This window comes from Megalobrama amblycephala, linkage group LG23, assembly GCF_018812025.1.
Source record: "Megalobrama amblycephala isolate DHTTF-2021 linkage group LG23, ASM1881202v1, whole genome shotgun sequence".
In the NCBI taxonomy this organism is placed as follows: Eukaryota; Metazoa; Chordata; class Actinopteri; order Cypriniformes; family Xenocyprididae; genus Megalobrama; species Megalobrama amblycephala.
The window spans coordinates 25638096-25659294 of NC_063066.1; the positions used below are offsets into that span (position 1 = coordinate 25638096).

The window sequence follows — 21199 nt, forward strand, 5'->3', positions numbered from 1 at the left end:
TTCTGTGACTGGATTTTACATTTTGTGGGTGTGTTTGCACAAATATGTGTAGAACAGCTCATAGCAGACCACAAAAAGAACACCTTAGTAGGTAATATATTACAGTTTATTTTACATACATGCATGCCCTAAATATTTTCTTTTATAACATATTCATTCTGTAGACATTTTATTGCCATCTTATTGTGTGAATGATTCAGGTAGCAATAAAAGTAAGATTTCAACATCAAATTTTTATTAGGCAGGAGGGAGCTATGCACAGCTTTTCATCAATGTCACAACACTGGTTTTAGTGTTATCTCTACCTATTTTATTATATAATACATAATTTTTAACAACATAATACAATACAATTAATACAAAGTCATTTCCATATACTTCTAATGAATTATACCAAACCAGTTTTCTCTTTTTTTTTTCCCCTCTCTTTTTAATAAGAGTTAAACACATACACAAACTCAATTAAATTAATTTTGAGTTCAGGTGAGGTCTGATCTGTTGTATGTTTTTTTTTTTTTTTTCTTTCTTTCATGTTGATAAAATGAAAAAGAAGAGGAGGGTAGATTCATGCTGTCTTACTATTTTCCTTCCTTGGGATTTTGGTGCTCCCAGGGTATAGGATCATTTTCCTGTGACTGGGAGCCAGTTTCCCTCTCTTGCCAAAACTGCTCTACATCTTGCAGTACAATTCCATCCTTGTTGGTCGGGCTCTCCTGCTGTCCTTCACATTGGTCCGGTTGCTTCTCAGGCTTCTCCTCTATTCGCCCTGGCTGGTGTGGAGGGAGGTGGGCTGATGTCTCCGGTCTTGGGGTTGGCGACTTTGGGGCGGTCGGGGTGTGTGGTCCTGGCTTGTGTTTTGGAGGTTGCTTGCGGAGGGTGAGCCTACGCCACAAGCCAATGTAGCCCTCTCTGAATTCCTCTGAGAGGGCGAGAACGATGAGAGGGTTGACTAGAGAGATGGAGAACATGAGGAGCTGGGCGGAGAGAGTGAAGAGGACCGGAGGGAAAGCACCTTCAGTCTCCAGCGCGTGCCGCATCCAAACCCAGGCAACCCATTGCGGGAGCCACATGGTGGCCATGGCCACTGTCAGGCTGAATAGCATCAGGGTGATTTTGCGGGATCGGATCTGTGTCCGCAGGTTCTGGGTTTTGCTGGACCTGCGCTGACATCGTCCATACGCCTTCCAGAAATAAAGCAGAGCAAAACTCAAAGGTGTACAGTAGGCCAGAAGAGGATACACCTTGGCGTACACGGACATAAAATCATGGGCATCAACAGGCACTGCTTGAACACAAATCATTCTGTTTCCTTCTTTTTGCAGGGTGGAAAAAAGCCACTGGGGAATTGGGACCACGCACGCCAAGAGCCAAGTGAAGAAGAGGACTATCAGGATAGTCTTCAAACGGATGGTCACCTGCTTGGTGGGGTTACTGACGTACCTGTAGCAAGCTTTGGCCATGATGGCCACAGTGAAGCTCTTTGCAGCCATGCAGGAGTGCAAGAACCAGTCACAGGTCTTACAGACAAACAATCCCAGGGTCCAGCTTGCACGGGAATAAGCAGTGGCTTTGAAGGGAACAGCAAATGCCAAGACCAGACCATCAGCCAACATGAGGTTGAGGATGAGCGCGTTGATCAAGGACAGCTTACCTTTACGGGCGTTGGAAATCAGGACTCCCATAGCAGTTACATTCCCGGTGAAACCCAGGACGCAGATGATTCCTAGCACCACTGGAATCAAAACCTTCAGATCTCCGTGATCCAGGTGCTGATAGCCACTTCTCTCCAGAAACGAGCGTCTATCCACGGAACTGTTGCCAGCGCTGATATTCATAGCAGGTAATTTATCCATTTCCACTGTGATAGATTGGTAAACGAAGACAGAGTTGGCAGTATGTGCAGAGAGAAAGATATACTCTCTCAAAACTGCGTCTATACTCGAATAAACTCCGCGCGCTTAAGGAATGAATCGGTCCCTGCGTTCTTTTCCCGCCTTTGACTCGGCAGCGCGAAAGCGGAGCGACTTTATAACGGACGTTTTTGATTGACAGGTGCCGTCCCCAGCTCTGACTGACAGCGTTTAATTTCGCCCGTCGCGATCCTCCCGAGGACAATTAAAATTATTTCAGGTAATAAGCACTGACGACTACACACACAGTTAAACTTATTGCTTCTATTGTCACTGGAAATGATGGATTTTTTTATTTCCTGTCGGAGACAAAGGCTTGATGATTGCAAATGGAAATATAGAGTAGGAATATGAATGAGTTTTGAGGAGAGATTTTACCTCAGTAACGAAGACTTCTTTCCTCGAGCTAATATAATGTAGCCTATGTTAGTCTACTTTATGACATATTTACTGTTTTGGTAATACTTTATATTACGTTATTATTAACACATTTTATAATGTTTGCCTTATTTATCTTTCATCCAATTAGGAGGATGGGGATCGTTTTCGCTGGTTTTACTTCAGTGAGGGTTTTTTTTTTTTCTTCTTTTTTTCCACGATGGGCAGCCTTTAGGTTTGATTGTATGGATATAAATACGATATAAATACATAGGTCTACATTTAAATTATTGAACATAGAAAACCATAGGATTTATTGAAGGTATGTTGTCTATGAGCGTATGTTTAAGCCTACTCTTATATTTAAGTAACTCGTGTGAATGTATGTGGTCTTATTGAGTTCACTTTTTATCCAGCAGCTATATAAAAAAATATGATACTGACATTTTAATATGAAGAATAGAATTCAGAGAATTATCATTTATGACCAGCATTTGACTTTTGACCCAAAACGTTAAAATCATACAGAGACTTGTGTGATTAGCTGTAGCCTCCCTTACTCCCTTATAGCAGTTATATTACATTTTAATTATTTGTGTATGCATAACTAACGCTTTATTAAGAATGATATAATAATTAATATTTGTTAATGTTACTATTAAAGTTATTATAAAGTATTATCAGTATTATGAATCCAACAATACCTTACATACCAAACCTAAATATATTTACATCAATTACTGTTGCAACTGTAAAATCATAAATTAATGTGGGATCTTCCTCTGCCATAAAATCTTTTTTGAGTCTTAAATTTTTAGTGTACTATTGCAGTGAAAGTGGATGAGGATTGAAGTTGTCAGTCCCTAATACTCTGCCAAATATATTATTTTGTGCTTTGCAGAGTTATATGGCAGAATGAATCCTTTGAGTGTTTGATAGAGTACATGTGTGTCTCTTAAACTGTCACATGGGGGCGCCATTGTTTAATTCAAGTGTGGTGAAAGGGAGCCCAAAAAAACAAAATCAACTTTATTTCAACTTTCTTTTCGTTTCTTTTTATTTCAACGAATTCCATTAAGCATAAAGACTGCATGGCAAATAATTGGATGTAGATACATTCTGAGCTATAAAACTTTGTTTCATTAAGAAGTTTACAACTGAAGTTTTTATCCTTCAGAAGAGAACATTACAGGTTTATTTGTACATAATAAAATTCCCTGATATCATTTAACCTTCACGTCATGTATAGGCTACATTATGATACCGGCATTCCTGTCATCCTCAGGCCAAAGTGACGTAACTGAATGATGACGTTTTAACAGTCTCAGACAGATGCAGCGGAAACCATGTAAAAATATGACATCTGATTGTTACAGGTTCATTTGATGGTGTGGAACATGTACACTGCCCGGCCCAAAAAATAAGTCGCTGTTTGTATTTAAATAGAAAAAGTCTTAAGAGTCAGTGATTGGATAATTAAATTGCATTGATTATTATGTTTCTAGCATGTTATATGTTTGGCAACAGTTCTTCTAACCCTAATTCTTGGAGTGTCTAGCTTTTTATTTCTTAAACAACCATATAGGAAGATACATCATGGTCATATTCCAGAATGACAAAGTCAAGATTCATCGGGCTCAAACTGTTAAAGAATGTTTGGGATGGAGCATGAAGAATCATTTTCACACATAAAATGGCACCTCTGAGTCCAGACCTTAAATTCATTGTAAGTCTTTGGGATGTGCTGAAGTAGACTTTACAGAGTGCTCACCTCTTGCATTGTCAATACAAGATCTTGACCAAAAACTGATGCACCTCTTAACATCACAACATTTATTTTCATCAAGCGGTGCATCAATTTTTCAGACTCATGTGTGAAAATGATTCGTCATGCACCCTCCCAACCATTCTTTCACAATATGAGCCTGATGGATCTTGACATTGTCATCCTGGAATATGGTCATGGTCAAGAAATTAGAAATGAGTTAGGGTTAGAATAGGTTCAATTAGGGTTAGAAGAACTGTTGCCAAACATATAACATGCTAGAAACATAATAATCACAGCAATAATGATCTAATCATAGACTCTTTAGCATTCAACTTTTCTTTTTCTTTTTTCTTTTTTGGCCGGGCAGTGTATTTTCTTCAATGGCTCATTATAGATGACCTGTTGCATGCAATAATACTTTTCACCCAGCACGGCACTGAAGAATAAAAAAACCCAAAAAAAAACAGGGTATACTGTAAAGTTATGAGAATACTGAGATAAAGTGAAGACTATAATGCAGAATTCAAGTACTTCAATTCTGTGTACTGTAAAATCATGTCGCTGCAATTCTTTTCCTTTCTTACACAAAGCTATTCTTCACATTTCTTGTAAAAACATTCACACTTCACAACCCAATTACCACCCTTCCGAAAACCAACCCACCCACCCACCACCCCGTCTGCCGCCCAAGTACCCACATACGAAAAGAAGGCACCACAGCTTGTTAATGGTTACTTACATCAAAATAAGAGGACAACATGGACTGACAAAACATGACCAATGGGATTGACTTTTACTTCAGAGCTCCTTTCAAGAGGACCAATCAGGACACTAAATACTGCGATTCCATCCACAGATTGTTTGTCTCAACACTACAATCATCGCAGTGTCACATTCTTAGTCTGTTACGGATCAGTCAGACACTTCTGAGGAAGTTGGAGAGCACTGTGTTTCAAAGGGAATGAAAATCCATTGTTTTTTGTAAAGGCACCCCTTTGTTTCTGATGCCAGGATGTCAGCGGAGGCCCGTCTTATTCATGGTTTGTTTTTGCCTTATTAAAGATTCTTTATTCTTTTTCATTGCAATGAAAATGCACATTTATCCAGATTTAAAGAGTCAGGCATTTCCTTCCAGCAGAGAAATGAATAAATACGATAAATAAACAAGAGTTTATGGAAGAGGAAATGCAGGTACTTAATAGAGGAAGAATGATTGTGCAGGGCAGGATGCTTCTTGTTTGTGAAAGTCTGGCAGCATCCTTGCACAACATGGCCTTCTTACCCAGCACAATCTGTTCATACTTCTGCCCACATCATAGGTAACTTCATGTTTCTCATCACAAAACACACCCTGGAATATCCTGCTGGGCTACAGCGTTTTTTTTCCTCTTTCTCTCTCTTCTCTGGAACATGTGGAGGTGGTACAGTTGTGCTAGTTGACCTTATCCTGGAATATGTAAAGGTTATTGGTGGCTGCCACAGCGATGATGTTCTCGGAAGGATGCCAGGCGGTGTGGAGAATTTTCTTGCTGAAGTCCAGGCTGTCCACACTGATTTCGTCTTTGCGGCGCTTTCCGCCCACACACACCTTACGAGGTTTCAGAATTGCCCGAGGCTTGCTGTTCTCCCGGGACGCCTCCAGTGTCACATCACGTTTCGTATTACGGTCGAACATTCGGAAGAAGTTGTTGTAGGAACCAGTCATGATCACGCTGGAAATAGAACAAAATGAAAAATCAACAATATTCATTAAGATCTTTTTTTATCTTTATTATAATTAGATCATTATTTTTCTTTTGAATAACTGTGCACCGATTTACCATTCATAATAAGACAAGTATGTGTATCAAAACAAACACTGACCTGTCTGATCCATTCCAAACACATTCAAATTTATCGAAGATGCAGTCATTCTCATACAGCGAGCAGAGCTTACTTCTTAGGTAATCATGTACCTGGATGGAGGAAACAGTGACCATTTTTGTTTAAGTCTGACTGTTAATTTAGTAAACACAGGTTATGACAAATTATGACAGTGTGAAATTTTTAAAGATCCCATGATATTGTTTGATGATAATCTTTTGATTTCGTATTTTCTAGCCCATTGGTGGAAGATGTCCCGCTTTGTGCCTAACAGGCTGATGAAGTAAATAAAGACTTTGAGAAACCAAAGATATCAGTGAAGCGTGATTTTGCTACTTGCTACTGCTGAATGGAGGTAGGTGGAATTTATCATTTGGGGGAGATGATCTTCTCAGAGGGCATTTTATTGGGCAACATTTGTGTAGTTCAAGATGAGGGATCAGTATTTTTGGTCTGTTTTCCTGACTGTAAATATTAAATTTGTCCACTGCCATTCAGAAAGTTTGGGATCAGTAAGGTTTTTTAATGTTTTTTAAAGAAGTCTCAGAAAGTCTTTAAAAGAAATTAATACTTCTTTATTAATTTATTAATTTCTTGAGCAGCAAATCAGATGATTTCTGAAGGATCATGTGACACTGAAGGCTGGAGTAATGATCACAGGAATGAATTACATTTTAATATATATTCAAATAGGAAAAATTGTAATTGTAAATGGTAACAATTACAGTTTTTACTATATTTTTGATCAAATAAATGCAACCTTGGTGAGCAGAAGAGACTTATTTTAAAAACATTAAAAACTTTTACTGATCCCAAACTTTTGAATGGCAAAAAGTTTTTATTTGTCTTCTTTTAGGTGTACACAAGCATATAGATGACCTGAATGCTAACAGACATGGATTAAAAGCCACAAAAGCCAAATCTGACTTCACAAGGCCTTTAAAATTGGGCATTAGTCAAAATATTGTTAAATGCAATGACATGACTAACTGCCTTACCTGGTAGGTTTCCAGCGGTTTGCTCTCCATGTTCAGATCCCAGACCTTTACAGTCAGGTAGTCACGTGTCATCAGGTACCGCCCACTGTGGCTAAATTTTACGTCAGAGATGGAGGAGATGATTTCAGAGAAAAAGGAACGATTGCTTGGGTCTTCTGGCTCCTCGAAGACTAAATGAGAATAATTGAGAAATCAAATAAAGAAACACTTTAAAATGAGGATAAAAACATGTCCAGTCCACACTGAATATCCCATCTTGCTCAGAAATATGTCACATTACAGAAGTAATATAGATTGCGAGTGCTGTTTCATGTTGGTTTTAATAACAAGAGCCTCCAAAGAAAGTTTCTCTGAATCAGTTTCACCATTTGCTGCACAAAACATCATAAATCTGCCCGGCTCGCCAGGGAAATAATACACCTGTCAGAGCAGAGAAACAGATATTTATCATCTACTATTGATTATCCCCTCACTGTTTTGTTGACTTAGTTGCGGATTATCCTGTGATGTGTCGGCAGGCGTCTACACAGCGGATGAAAAACACGGGCAGAGGGAGAGGAAACAGATCAATGCGCTTGCGGTGATATTTGGGCACTGGTGGACTGCAGGTGTTTGTCATGAGTGTGACTTGTCACATTGTGAGCCTGTCCACCTGCAGTCTTGCTGGGTGTCATTCAGAGGGGGCTAATGAGTCCTCTGGGGAGTGATATGAGGGGATACGGACCCTCCGCCCAGACTCTGCTGCTGCTCGGAGCCCTGCTGGGCTTGGTTAGCCTCCCCCGCCTGCCACCGCAGATTGATTTTTAAGAATATTCTCTGGGATGTCTGGAAGATTTATTAGTGCGGATGGAAGGAGCAGCACACACTATGCGAAAGAGAAGACATTGAGGAGGTCTTTCCTGAGGCAAACTGGCAGATCCGCCTGCTGTGAGATCATGTACCAGGGAAAAAAAATGACAGATGTGTGTATAATTTAGGTCAATGTGGTTCTGGAGATACAAACCAAGGCAGCTAAACCTGAAGCCCTCACAGCTGTTCCACCCTCCAGCTAATCTGGCCTTTTAAAATTCAGCATCAGTATGTAAAAGTCTATTCAACAGGATGCAAACACATGGACCAGTAAGCATGTCGATAAAACTAAGGAAATGACCAAATTCTTTGAGCGGTGAGACAACGAAAGGCATGGCTATCTGCCCTTGAGCATTGATTTTTATGCCAAGCTTAAATGTCAATGCATTCAATCTGATCATCAAATGCATATGGATATTTCCCATCTTAAACTGGAGACCTGAGCATCTATGACTTAAGAAATGGAAATATGTCAATTTGTGGTTATCAATTCAGCCATGTGCAGCCAAAGGGGATGCCACTGTATTCCACCAGTACAGGTTCATCAGTCTGCACTGTGTCCAATCCCCAAATGAAATTAGCCAGTTAAGCTCAAGGAGACGCAATCATATTAAATATTAGCATAATCCTCACCTCCAACGCCCTCGCCCTAGGTGGAAGAGAGGCTAATCCCTGTCGTGGCGTATGTACTGGCTGTGCTCTCTAGAGACAACAGTGTTTCTTGAGCTGTACTGCCCCTTTGAATTTGTAATGTTTACAATAAAGGTTTGTAGAATGAAGTAAGCACTCATTTAAACTGGGATAGAAAAAGTCTGAGGTATATTAAGGACCTCAAAGAAGCTTTATTAGTGGTGTTTGCTATTACGTACCTATTGGGGGCTTGTTCAAATCCCTAATCCTAAGTATTAAATGTCGGTGCATAACTCATTCCACACCATTAGTGCTAGAGACCTGAATGGTACTTCAAATCCTACAGTATGGTGATGAGATGTGTGCTATTGCTTTTCTAAGCAATCAGCCTTTGTTTCCTTTAGCTGCATTTATTTTTAATCTCAATTGTCTACAAAGTCTGAGATTTCAATATGAACTCAAACATTTCTCATCAAATTATTCCATAATCCAAGGTATCTGAGCTAAGCTATTCACATTCACTTTATAAGTGTACACTACCGTTCAAATGTTTGGGGTTGGTAAACATTTTTTTTTAAATGTTTTTGAACAAAGTCCCTTCTGCTCACCAAGGCTGCATGTTTTTGATCATTAATACAGTAAAAACAGTAATATTGTTATAAATCGTTTTCTATTTAATATATTTTATAATGTAAATTAACTTCCATTTTTATTACAGATATTTTGTGCCAATTTCCCAGGAAGTGACGATTTTGTTCTCTTGAACACATATAATGGAAATGCTGATTTATTCACAAATGTTTTATGCAATATTCCAATTTTGCACGGAAGTTAAATTAGCAACTTTGGATGGAAACATAGGTGGTGTCACATGATCCTTCAGAAATCATTACAAATATGCTGATTGGTGCTCAATAAACATTTCTTATCGATGTTGGGAACAGTTGTGCCGCTTAATTTTTTTTACCCCAAAGAACAGCATTTATTCAAAATAAAAATCTTTTGTAACACTGTAAATGTCTTTGCTGTCACTTTTGATTAATTTAATGCATCCTGGCTGAATAAAATGATTAACTTATTTATTGACCCAATCTAATTAATCTTATTGACCCCAAACTTTTGAACGATAGTGTATGTCAACTATTGTCTCATTAATGTTTTTCTTTTTCTTCTAGGGTTGCACTGACTCACATTTCGAGTGGTTGTCACAGAGCGCTGCTGCCCTCATGTCACACAGACGTATGGAGCCTTTACTGCTACTGTAGACGAAGGTGTTGCAGTGGTGAGGGTGAAACTCTGCTGCCGTTATCACCTCCGTCAACTCCTCCATGTTCGTTGGCTTAATGTCTACAATGTCTGAAAAAGCAGCTCAGAAAAACTTCTCAACTTGTAGGTCTAGTAGTAGCACAATGAATCAGAAACAGTGTTGGGGTAACTCATTACAAGTAACTTACGAGTTATGTAATCAGATTACTTTTTCAAGTAACTTAGTAAAGTAATGCATTACTTTTTCAATTTACAACAAAAAAAGTTTTTCAAATAAGTAACGCAAGTTACTTCTTAACATTTATTGACAGCTCTCCTGTCCCCATGTTGAGAGAAATAAAGTGCAGAGGTGTTGTGTGTGCTGTGTGTAAACATGATGGTTATTTTAGTTCTAGACTAAATATGAGCATTTACTCATCTCACTTGCACAAAAACACTCAGTTTTCCTCAAAATGAATAAAAACAGTGAAGTGCAATCTCAGAATTTTATGCAAACCTGTAATAATTAACTATATTAAATTACACAAATATACTTTATTTAATCTCACTTACCAGTGTCTTTGCTGCTGACCTTCAATTATCTAATTCAACCATACTAATAGCAAAAATTACTTTAGATTAGATTTATTAATAAGGATGTTGAACTTCCTTCTTCTGTATCCTATTCTTCTTTAATCCAGAATGGCAGCACAGCTGAAAGGTTTGTTTGAGCTGCGCCCTCTACTGTATAGGCATAAATATGCATTTCCTTCAGCCTGAGGCTTATTGATTTCACTTTTGGTGTGAAAGGGCCTTAACATTTGCCAAAAATATAACTTTTTTGTTGCAAACAAGCAAGCCCAGCCCAAGTGAGAAAAAAGTAATGTAAAAGTAATGTAACACATTACTTTTCATAAAAAGTAACTAACACGAATAGTTACTTTTTTAGGGATTAACGCAATATTGTAATGCATTACTTTTACAAGTAACTTTCCCCAACACTGATCATAAATAATAATCATAAAGGGGAATCGGCAAATGGGGGAAACAACAAAGTGGTTACAATTGTGTTGGGCCTAGTACTGAAGGTGAACTTTCTTTTTCAAAAACATATTTCTGTCAACTTTAATGCCATTACAAAGGATACTGAAGCTTCTGTTTGTGATCTCCAGGTTCCACAGGTTGATCCTTAAGTCATCGGTGGACATGAAGGTCTCGTAGTCACTGTTGACAGATATGGAGTTGATGTGGTACGTGTGCGCATTGGAAAACACTCTCCGAGGTGCAGCCTCAACCATGAGGTCCATGGGCCGCAGTACTGGCACCTAAAGAAATGAAAAGACAGAAAAAAAAGGTCAGAATCTGCTGTAACAATTACAACAGCAACAACAAAGTCATCCTTTTTTTAAAGATTGTTGGTGATATGACCACTAGGGACCTTCTTGTCGTTCATCAGCAAGAACTAGGACATACATAATAATCCACAACTCTATTTAAAGAATGCTGAATTGAACAGCAGGTCAGAACAGGGAGACAGTTTTGCTTATTTTTATATTCTATTTTAAAATACCCCATGAACCCAAGTTTTGTGGACGTATGCATATTTCTATTAGCTTTAACAACATTCATATGCTAGCGCTCTCCAAAAAGTTAACAAAATTAACTTTATATGCACCAAAAACATATTGCACTATATATTTGTTCTCTTTAGAAAGAGAATGTCCTCCTCCCCTTAAATAATAAATGAATTTGGCTACCATCTACCTCCTTTCCCAAACATCAGTTGTCTGTATTTTATTAATTTTAAGTGTCATTGCTTTCATCCATAGTACAAGCCATTAAGTGTGATATTCCGGTCTGAAATGCAAACAAAAGGGTATTGACTACATACATTAACAGAGGAATGAAAACATAGCTCCTCAAACAATTTCGTGGGGGTTTTAATAATTGGTATAACTAATTAAAAATGCATGATTAACCTTTTTTAGAGTTCTATATTTGGCGCCGACTTGCATCTAATTGGGGCTAATGACCATTATGATGGTGCTCAATGTGCGTTTGGCATTTTGTGAGCTGGGACCATCCAGCGGGACACATTTCTAAGAGTCCACTCTACTGCACTTCCTGCTGTTAGCTAGTGCCCAGAACAGCACCAGCGCCCCACCCACAGGTCCTAATTGCAGTATGCAAATGCGGGCTGTTTAACTGATGCTGATGTATAGAGGCAGTGTGTACCGTTCCAAAACAGTGTCACTCATTACCACATCACAGAAGCACCTCTGCCTTCTGTGAGAGGCATTTAAATCACTTTTGTAATGTTGTATTCAAATGCAGAGCTAAAATGATACTGTGGTGGAGTATAACTGCAATTAGCTTTTAAAAAGGATTATGTATATCGGGATGGTTTTGTTTAGCTGAACATGCCCAATGCACAAATTAGCATTTCATGTGCTGTTTTTTTTTATCATGCTGACAGATTTATATGTCATCCTTTTATTAGTTTTTAGCATAAGATGGCACACCTATGGACCACCCACAGTTCATTCACTGACCATCTGATGCATATTTTCATGAGTAAGGGTACAATACATCTGTCTTTTAGGAAGAACTAGTCAATGGATTTACCAGGATATCATCAACTCTTTGAAAGAGGAGGCCTTAAATCAGATATCCATGATCCATTTTGTGATTCTAGAAGTTTCAAGAACTGTGTGTTCTTCAGTAGTTATTGAGGGGCAAAAAATGAATTAATTTAGATCTTATGTATGTTTGTTTTAGAAAATTAGATTAGATTTTTTTAAAAGGGGACCTATAATGCCCCTTTTACAATATGTAATATACTGTAAGTCCCTGGTGTCCCCAGAATGTGTCTGTGAAGTTTCAGCTCAAAATACACCACAGATCATTATAGCTTGTCAAATTTGCCCCTTTTTGGGTGTGAGTAAAAACATGCCATTTTTGTGTCCCTTTAAATGCAAATGAGCTGATGCTCCTGATCCGCTTTCCAAAAGAGGGCGGAGCTTTGTCAGCTTGTGCTGCTTCAGTTGCTCAACAACAACAAAGCTGGAGAATCTCACGCAGCCAAAATGACAATTTTCAGTAACGGTGTTCAGCCTTACATTGTTCAAACTGGAGTCGGACACTAATGGAGAGACTCAGGAAGAAGTCACAACTTTTAGAATGCAACTGTACGTTACTGAATGATTAGTGGATATATTTACGTAGTTGCTGTACAGCTGATTCGACTCATCGACTAGCATGTGCCGTCATGTTAATCTTTTGTGCAAATCCAGCATTGAATTGACCCTTGTTTGTGAAGCAGTCCAGCGTAAAATGACGGCACGGCAACAACACTCTACTACAAAAACTCTTCCTCTTCTCTAAAGCAGCCCAACATGGCCTCATCCCCTTTGTTGCGTGCTCTCGGAGGCAGGGCTTATGTAATATTTAGGGTTAGTGATGTCACTAACCCTTGTTGTAGTCCCTACCAGCCATTTATTGTAGTCCTTAAACAGCGAATTCTTCAGTCATAACTTTGCAGATGTTGTTTATGCTCTAACAGCAAAATTACACACTAACTAAAGATAAAAAAAGTGAAATCATAATCAACAACCTCTTTAATATATTAATAATAATAATAATATAATAGTTTAAATCATTTTAAGTCATCCTGGAATACTCCAAGTGGAAGTTTGCAAGAACCACTGCTTTAAAACTACATTAACTGTCAGTTAGATGATAGTGGGTGATTTTTTTTTAGCCAGAATTAGCTGTAAACATGCCATTAGTCATAAGTCTTGCTACAGGAATTTGTCCTTTTCTTTATGTATAAAAGAATCTAAGGAGATCCCTCTGTTTCTAATCCTGAGGGAAAATATCTTCCTGTGTCAAACTTAGCAGTCGAATAGTAGTTCAAAGAGCAAACGGATCACGCAGGAGGAAAGGAGAGAGTGAAAGACCATGGAAAAGATAAGAAAACATGCTTATTATCTACTGCTAAGACAGGCAGGGGGATGGGGGATTGGCCAACACCTAGCTTTCTGTTTTTATGGCACAGACAGCATTAGTAGGTCAAATAGCACAAGAATCCATTTTGATTTGCTCTATTGTTATAAAAGGTCAGGTAACCGCTGGCTTTAAATGCCACGGCGGTCACACCTTGTATCACGTCATCTCACATATTGTAGAAACCAGTCCACTGCAAACCTAATGGGTAAAAATCGCATACTGAGACAAGAGTAAGATCACAGCGTTGGCAATGGAGACTGCCAGAACACATGACATGTGTGTCTCATCCTTCCCCTCCTCCCTCACTACCGGAGCTCCACGATAAATCCGTCTCTGCATCTCCACCACACATACATTTCACGGTCCAAATGGGATTGCCGCCCGCTCCATGCCATCACCTCTGTGTCAGGCTAATCTTCTGCCCGGACAGACAATGGTGGAGTAGTGGAGTGCTTTAATCCATTAGGCCATGGAGCAGAAAACAGACACCGCACCAAACATTAATGGGCACTCGGAGTCGCGCCCTCTTTGTATCTGTATTCAATTTGGAGGGATGAGTGGAGAACGAGTGAGAAGGAGAGCAGAGGGAGGAATGATTGTGAGCCCCTTCACTGCACATTATCATCTCTCTTTGTCCTTGCTGTTTGATTATGAATGAATGCCTTTTGGTCGCTGACAGCTCATCGTTTGTCAGCATCAGTGCTGAACACAGAGAATGAGATTTTCATGTGAGAATTTGAGCGAACAGCAGCAACTTCTCAAAGCACTAATGAGAACACGCACCGGCAGATTTATAATAAACCTCTGACTTCTTGGTACGCGATTCAGTGGATCACTGCTCAACTATGTGCCATTCCAGCTTAAAAACAAGATTCTATAAAAGCTAACTATCAGCTGAACTACTGAAATACTGTTCAGACTCTAGGAGTACATCTTAAGAAACCTTTGAAGAACATGTCTGATTTGTGTTAAATTCTAAAATCAAAAGAAATAAGATTATGCTTAAAGAAAATGAAACGTTAATATTTTCTGTATTGTGACATCATCTTCATGATAATTAGGACATCCTCATTTTGATTTCTTCTCATTTCTGTAATGGATGAAATCTCATTATTACTGTAATGTAAAATTAAGAAATAAATAAATGAAATATTAGTTTAATGGTGAAGTATTCATAATTTGTTGTACAAACCTTAATTTATGCTGATTTAAATAAAAAAAAACTATACTACACTAATGGAAACTTAATGATAATGAGAATTATGGTAATGAAAATTAAATTATGAATTATATGTAAAATATGTCACAATGCTGATGTACTTTACTACTTGATGTATTTTTTAAAATATATTTCTTTATTTTCTTTTGATTTATTTATTTTTTTGTCAGAATCATCCTTAGATGTTCTGACATATCTAATGAACAAATATAATACATTTTGTGTATCCATATTAAACATTTTGCTTGTCTTTTTTGTCAATTTGCAGGTGGTGATAATACAAGCATGCTGACCCGTAACGTGGTGATGGTGGCTGGGTCTCTGATTCTTCCATCTTCATCCTTCAGGTTATATCCCTCCGGTCTCTTATCCCTCTCACTGATCTTCCACAGTTTCACAGTTTTATCTGAAAATAAACAGTTACATACAGAGCAGCTTCAATGTACCATTTGTAGGGAACAAGACATGATAAAAGGAGGAGAAATTAAGAGAGAGAAGAAAATAAAAAGGTGGGCAGTGGGAAATTTAGCAGTCTGTGGGACACAATCTGGCACATGGCTGGAAAAGATCCAGCACCAACAGAGTATATAAACCGTAGCCATACCATCTGAACATGGGGAGACGTATGATGTCATTAGAAGACTTTACTGTTCCAACAATCTTTTGTTGAAATAAAAGCAGCTATTATGAATAAATAATAGTTTGCATTATTACTGAGATCATAGTTTGTAGACTAATGTGAATGGTCTGATGTTGTTTGCCTCAAAGACTTTCAAATACACCGATCAGGCATAACATTGACCACCTTCCTAATATTGTGTTGGTCCCCGTTTTGCTGCCAAAACAGCCTTGACCCGTCGAGGCATGGACTCCACTAGACCCCTGAAGGTGTGCTTGTGGTATCTGGCACCAAGATGTTAGCAGCAGATCCTTTAAGTCTTGTAAGTTGTGAGGTGGAGCCTCCATGGATCGGACTTGTTTGTTCAGCACATCCCACAGATGCTTGATTGGATTGAGATCTGGGGAGTTTGGAGGCCAAGTCAACACCTCAAACTCATTGTTGTGCTCCTCAAACCATTCCTGAACCATTTTTGTTTTGTGGCAGGGTGCATTATCCTGCTGAAAGAGGCCACAGCCACCAGGGAATACCGTTTCCATGAAAGAGTGTACATGGTCTGCAACAATGCTTAGGTAGGTGGTATGTGTTAAAGTAACATCCACATGGATGGCAGGACCCAAGGTTTCACAGCAGAACATTGCCCAAAGCATCACACTGCCTCCGCCGGCTTGCCATCTTCCCATAGTGCATCTTGGTGCCATGTGTTCCCCAGGTAAGCGACGCACACGCACCCGGCCATCCACGTGATGTAAAAGAAAATGTGATTTATCAGACCAGGTCACCTTCCTCCATTGCTCCGTGGTCCAGTTCTGATGCTCATGTGCCCACTGTTGGCACTTTCGGCAGTAGACAGGGGTCAGCATGGGAACCCTGACTGGTCTGCAGCTATGCAGCCCCATACGCTACAAACTACGATGCACTGTGTGTATTCTGACACCTTTCTATCAGAACCAGCATTAACTTATTGAGCAATTTGAGCTACAGTAGCTCGTCTGTTGGATCGGACCACACGGGCCAGCCTTCGCTCCCCATATGCATCAATGAGCCTCAGCCGCCCATGACCCTGTCGCCGGTTCACCACTGTTCCTTCCTTGGACCACTTTTGATAGATACTGACCACTGCAGACCGGGAACACCCCACAAGAGCAGCAGTTTTGGAGATGCTCATCTGGCCATCACAATTTGGCCCTTGTCAAACTCACTCAAATCCTTACGCTTGCCCATTTTTCCTGCTTCTATTATATCAGCTCTGAAGACAAAATTTTTGCTTGCTGCCTAATATATCCCACCCACTAACAGGTGCCGTGATGAAGAGAAAATCAGTGTTATTCACTTCTGTCAGTGGTCATAATGTTATACCTGTTCGGTGTACCTTCTTTTGTATTCCACACAACAATGTCAGTCATACATGTTTGGAACATGTGAGGATGAGTGAACGATGGCAGAATGTAAATTTTTGGGTGAATTATAATGTTTACAATGCATTATTTTTAGCACTGAAATCTCAACTGTCACTCACCATTGGTGGAGAGCAGGAAGTATGCAGCATTCTGTTGAGGCAGCCAGCGTATCTTATTGATCTTCTCCTCAATCTCTAAACTCTTCAGGTAGTCAAACTCCGGCTCGTGACTCTGAAACGTGCTGTAAACATTATACTCCCCACGTCTGTGAGGCTGGTTCTTGCTCTGTGGGTGAGAGGACAGAAAGGTTGTTTGTTCAGTTGTAAAGACCAATATAGCTTGCTATGAACATTTATTTTGTTATGCTCATCTACAGTAGTGGCCAAAAGTGATGTCCTGAGGGGATATTTGTTTTTAATAACTCTACAAGTTCAATTAAATGATCAAAATATGAGGAAAATATTTTATATATTTTTTAAAAAATATTTTAAATCTGAAGGAAAAGCAAAACACTACATTTGGTCAAGGTATTTATCTGACAAAATTATTTGGCATAAAAAAGGCAAACTACAGCTACAGGTTTTATTTTACTATACGGAAAAAAAGCATAACAAAAAAAAAAAAGCTTGCAGGAAAAAGGATACATTGACTACAAATTAATCAGTAATTAATATTTAATTTTTCTCTGTTGTGTTCATAATTTCTTTGTCTGATAGCCTGGCCAAAAAATATGTCCGCACAATTTCGCATATTTCATTGCGTTAAAACAATTGCATAACTACATAATGTGATTACAAAATATTTAACAATTTTTACTAACATTTAAATAAAGGGTGAAGATAATACATTTCCTAGGACAGACAAATATGGGGAGGAGATCTGCAGTACTCTGCAGAATGACTACATTCTTACTGGTAACAGAAAACAATCTAATTAGCCAAAAAATATATAAGAAATGAACTTCCAATGGACACAGGATGTGTAGAACTTTGTTAATAATGAGCATTGAGATTAATGAAAATCTACAGGGCTTTCTGCCTGTGAATATCCTGTAATGTACTGCTGATTCTGTTAACAGTTAATTGCAGGTTTCCTGGTCACGGTTGGACTATTACATTAATGCATTCACAATCAATGGCAGCATGGAAATAAGGAAGTTTTCACATTGGGAACCATCAAAATCAATAATTGTGAAAACCGCTCATGCAGTTAAATTAAAGTAAACAGAGAAGTCCCTCTCTAGAGGGTGTTATAAGAATCTATGTGTGTGTGTGTGTGTGTGCGCGTGTGTGTGTGTGTGTGCGTGTGAAGTACTAGTGTTTAGGTTATTGTGCAGAAGCAGACATGTTCGTATGTGTCTGGATTTGCTGACAGCATGGCATATAATCTACAGGCAGAATTAACTGAATTATACAGAACAGCCCTCCTTCAGAGTAACTACCTAGTTGTGACAGTAGTTTAGTAGTGACTGTTTTTCAATAACAAGCTACTTTTTCCAATGAGTAGCTGTGTACCGTGACCAAACATTAATTTGCTGTTTAAATGTCACATTGTATTGCGCACACAGCTTTACTGTTGTACTGTACTAAATGGTTCACCCTCTCATACAGTATGTTGGAACGTCCAGTTTATTCTAGTACATCTGGTTCCTTTTGGATAGTTTATTTAAATGAATAGATTAAAAAGGTTTCACTGATTTGGCATTTTAGGCCTTTTAGAGCTAAATATTTACAGTGAATACAGGACACTTTCTGATAATTTGTTATTGACATTGTTTTTAAAATGTGATTCAAATAGCTACATCAGTAACACTTCCAGATAGGTGATTAAGCTTAAGTGTGTCACTTTACCTGTACTGTTAAATGATTCTGTTAAATACTACTGTATGCTTTTAACTCTGTTAAGTGTGGTTTATTTTTATATTTATCTAGTTGTGTTTCTAGTTGTATATCGTGTAAATTTATCTGTTTATGATGTCATCCTAATTGAGGTTATTCAAAAATTCTAATTGTTTTTGTCCTAAAAATACAACTCTGATTAAATTAATTATCAATTGTACTATTGTTACCAAAGTTTTGGTTACCACTGACTTCCAATGTGTGGGGAAAAAACAAGGAGGCATTTCTCAAAATATCTTCTTTTATGTTCCACAGAAAAAGAAAGTCATACAGATTTGGAGATAGACATATGAGGGTGAGTAAATGATGATAGAATTTTCATTTTTTGGTGAACTTTCCCTTTAAGTTGCTTAAGTGTACTTAGTTACTTATTGTTAGTAGCTTGTAGTGTAGGTAACATCTAATTCTAAAGAAGTCTTTGCTGTCCAAAACTATCCTGGAAAAATCTTCACGTCTGAGCATGTGCACCTGAGGTTTATCGAGACCATTGTGTATCTATTGGAACCTTGTTAAAAGCCACAGGAAGCTGTGTTACAGGGTGCGACCCTGTGGTTTTTCCTCACACAGTAAGGAAAGTACAGATTTTATTGACCTGCTGAGGATTTCATTTGACATTTTACAGAACGAATGTATGTGAAAGATTTCATGGTTTCGTCTTACCTCTTGCTCCCTTTGGAAAACCACAACTCTTCCTCCCTTGTCTCCCGTGGCCAAGAGCTCTCCAGTAGAGTTGAACTCCACAGTAGAGATGATGTCAGCTGCAAAGAAACACAAGAGAGCCTTTATGTATGCAGGATTTACCACTCTTTGTAAGGGATAATATACAGTTATCTGGTCATTATCATAAAACAAACCACAAAAGATTGATCTTGCATCTCTCTTCAGGGGTTTATTTGGTGATTAATGACTGGCTCACTGTACATTATCCCACTTATTACACAGCTACTTAGCAAACAAGCAGACATGAAATGTTGAACTGTTTTATTATGTAAGAAGAATGAGACCATGGAGTAATATGAAACATCTAGGCAGGAAATTGGCTAATTATACAGTTTAGTTATCTAAAACATATTTAACCACAGAATGCTGCAATTGATCAATCAATAAGTTAATATATAAAACAAAGCCCACTCTCCAGTGGCTGGTAATTATAAATCTTCAAACAACACACGTAATATGCATGTGTATTACGATGGTGTGTTGCAATAGGTCACAAGAGACATTAAAAAATAAAAAACAGTGACATGTTTGGCATCAATGTCGTCAGACCTTGTGTGCACGTTTTGGCATGACAAATTTAAATAAGGTACAACGGGGCTAAAGGCACACCTTAAGAAAAATGTGCTTTTCACTATTCCCAGTGTATGATTGGATGGAGCAACAGATTTTGTGTGAAGATAAGTCATAAAAGTGGTTTGTTTGTTTAAAAATCTATGAGGTATTTATGAGGTGGCAAGGTGGGACTTTTACCCCACACACGGGATAAAAGGCTCACCAGCATGGGGTAAAAGGCATATTATTTATACAAATACTTTAGATAAAATATGTTTTTAATAATGTCTAAGTTTAAAACAATCACTTTTGCAAAGTTTTTACTATTTTCTGTTTATTTTGATGAATAAAATAATTCATTTTTGTTCAAAAAAGTAAAAAAAAAAGTAAAGATTTTAAAAGCATTGAAGGAGATCCCATAATAATTTAATATAGATTTACAGTAGTAACAATAAATTATATTTTATTATATGATATGATTAATATCATGTTTAAATATGATGGTTTCATTAAAAATATAGTGATTATCTCTAAGATGGACACCCAACTTAATATATGATATTTACCATCTGAATCTAATCATGTCATGTCAACAAATGGAAAAGTCAGCCAGCAATTTATTTTCATGTTAATTATTGTGCCTTTAGCTCCAACAGCAGGGGGTGCTTTTTACCCGAAATACCATACTTTTACATATTCTTCCATTATTGAAAAAACTCTTGCTTTAAGGAGACTGGAAATCATTAAGAAGACCTTTGTCTCAAAACATATTCATTAAGGATCAGCCAAATTTCCACATGCATCTTGAAAAGTGGATGTTTTTGTGCCATCTAGTAGTTTAGAGGAGAATAAAATCAAATGCGCCTTTTACCCTGGTGTGCCTTTAGCCCCATGGCACCCTATATATGAATGTAATGACATGGATTGTTAAAAGTGCTGTACAAATAAAAATGACTTGTCTGGACTTGAATGTCAGTGAGATTTAAAGGGTTAGTTCACCCAAAAAACAAAACAAAATAACGACTTATATAGTGATGGCCGATTTCAAAACACTGCTTCAGAAGGCTTCGGAGCATAATGAATCAGTGTATCGAATCATGATTCGGATCGTGTGTCAAACCATGTTTTTTAGTACCTTTATG

General features: G+C 38.1%; 2 protein-coding genes and 1 long non-coding RNA gene across 6 annotated transcripts in view; 1 reads left to right on the forward strand and 2 right to left on the reverse strand.

Moving 5' to 3' along the window:
- Positions 1 to 92: 92 nt before the first annotated feature.
- On the reverse strand, positions 93 to 2105 carry gpr151 (G protein-coupled receptor 151). The gene has a single exon (XM_048176171.1). The coding sequence runs from the start codon at positions 1851 to 1853 to the stop codon at positions 579 to 581; it is 1275 nt and encodes a 424-aa protein (XP_048032128.1). The 5' UTR covers positions 1854 to 2105; the 3' UTR covers positions 93 to 578.
- Positions 2106 to 4965: 2860 nt separating this feature from the next.
- Positions 4966 to 21199, forward strand: part of LOC125258931 — a 46189-nt gene continuing 29955 nt past the window's right edge. Inside the window, exons 1-5 of the long non-coding RNA XR_007182700.1 lie at positions 4966 to 5096; positions 6157 to 6274; positions 9572 to 9726; positions 10814 to 10995; positions 15137 to 15215. This is a non-coding gene — a long non-coding RNA (uncharacterized LOC125258931). The remainder of the gene's footprint in view (positions 5097 to 6156; positions 6275 to 9571; positions 9727 to 10813; positions 10996 to 15136; positions 15216 to 21199) is intronic.
- Positions 5090 to 21199, reverse strand: part of ppp2r2ba (protein phosphatase 2, regulatory subunit B, beta a) — a 69777-nt gene continuing 53667 nt past the window's right edge. For all 4 annotated transcript variants that reach the window (XM_048176168.1, XM_048176167.1, XM_048176169.1 and 1 more), the window contains 8 exons: positions 19446 to 19543; positions 17007 to 17172; positions 15162 to 15274; positions 10789 to 10966; positions 9588 to 9752; positions 6918 to 7087; positions 5920 to 6011; positions 5090 to 5768 (listed from right to left, as the gene is read on the reverse strand). In XM_048176168.1, coding sequence (XP_048032125.1) covers positions 5489 to 5768; positions 5920 to 6011; positions 6918 to 7087; positions 9588 to 9752; positions 10789 to 10966; positions 15162 to 15274; positions 17007 to 17172; positions 19446 to 19543 — 1262 coding nt within the window. In that variant the 3' untranslated portion in view covers positions 5090 to 5488. The remainder of the gene's footprint in view (positions 5769 to 5919; positions 6012 to 6917; positions 7088 to 9587; positions 9753 to 10788; positions 10967 to 15161; positions 15275 to 17006; positions 17173 to 19445; positions 19544 to 21199) is intronic.

Bases quoted from the DNA above. Each gene is read 5' to 3' on its own strand.
- gpr151 (XM_048176171.1), bottom strand. From the start codon at position 1,853: ATGGATAAATTACCTGCTATGAATATCAGCGCTGGCAACAGTTCCGTG.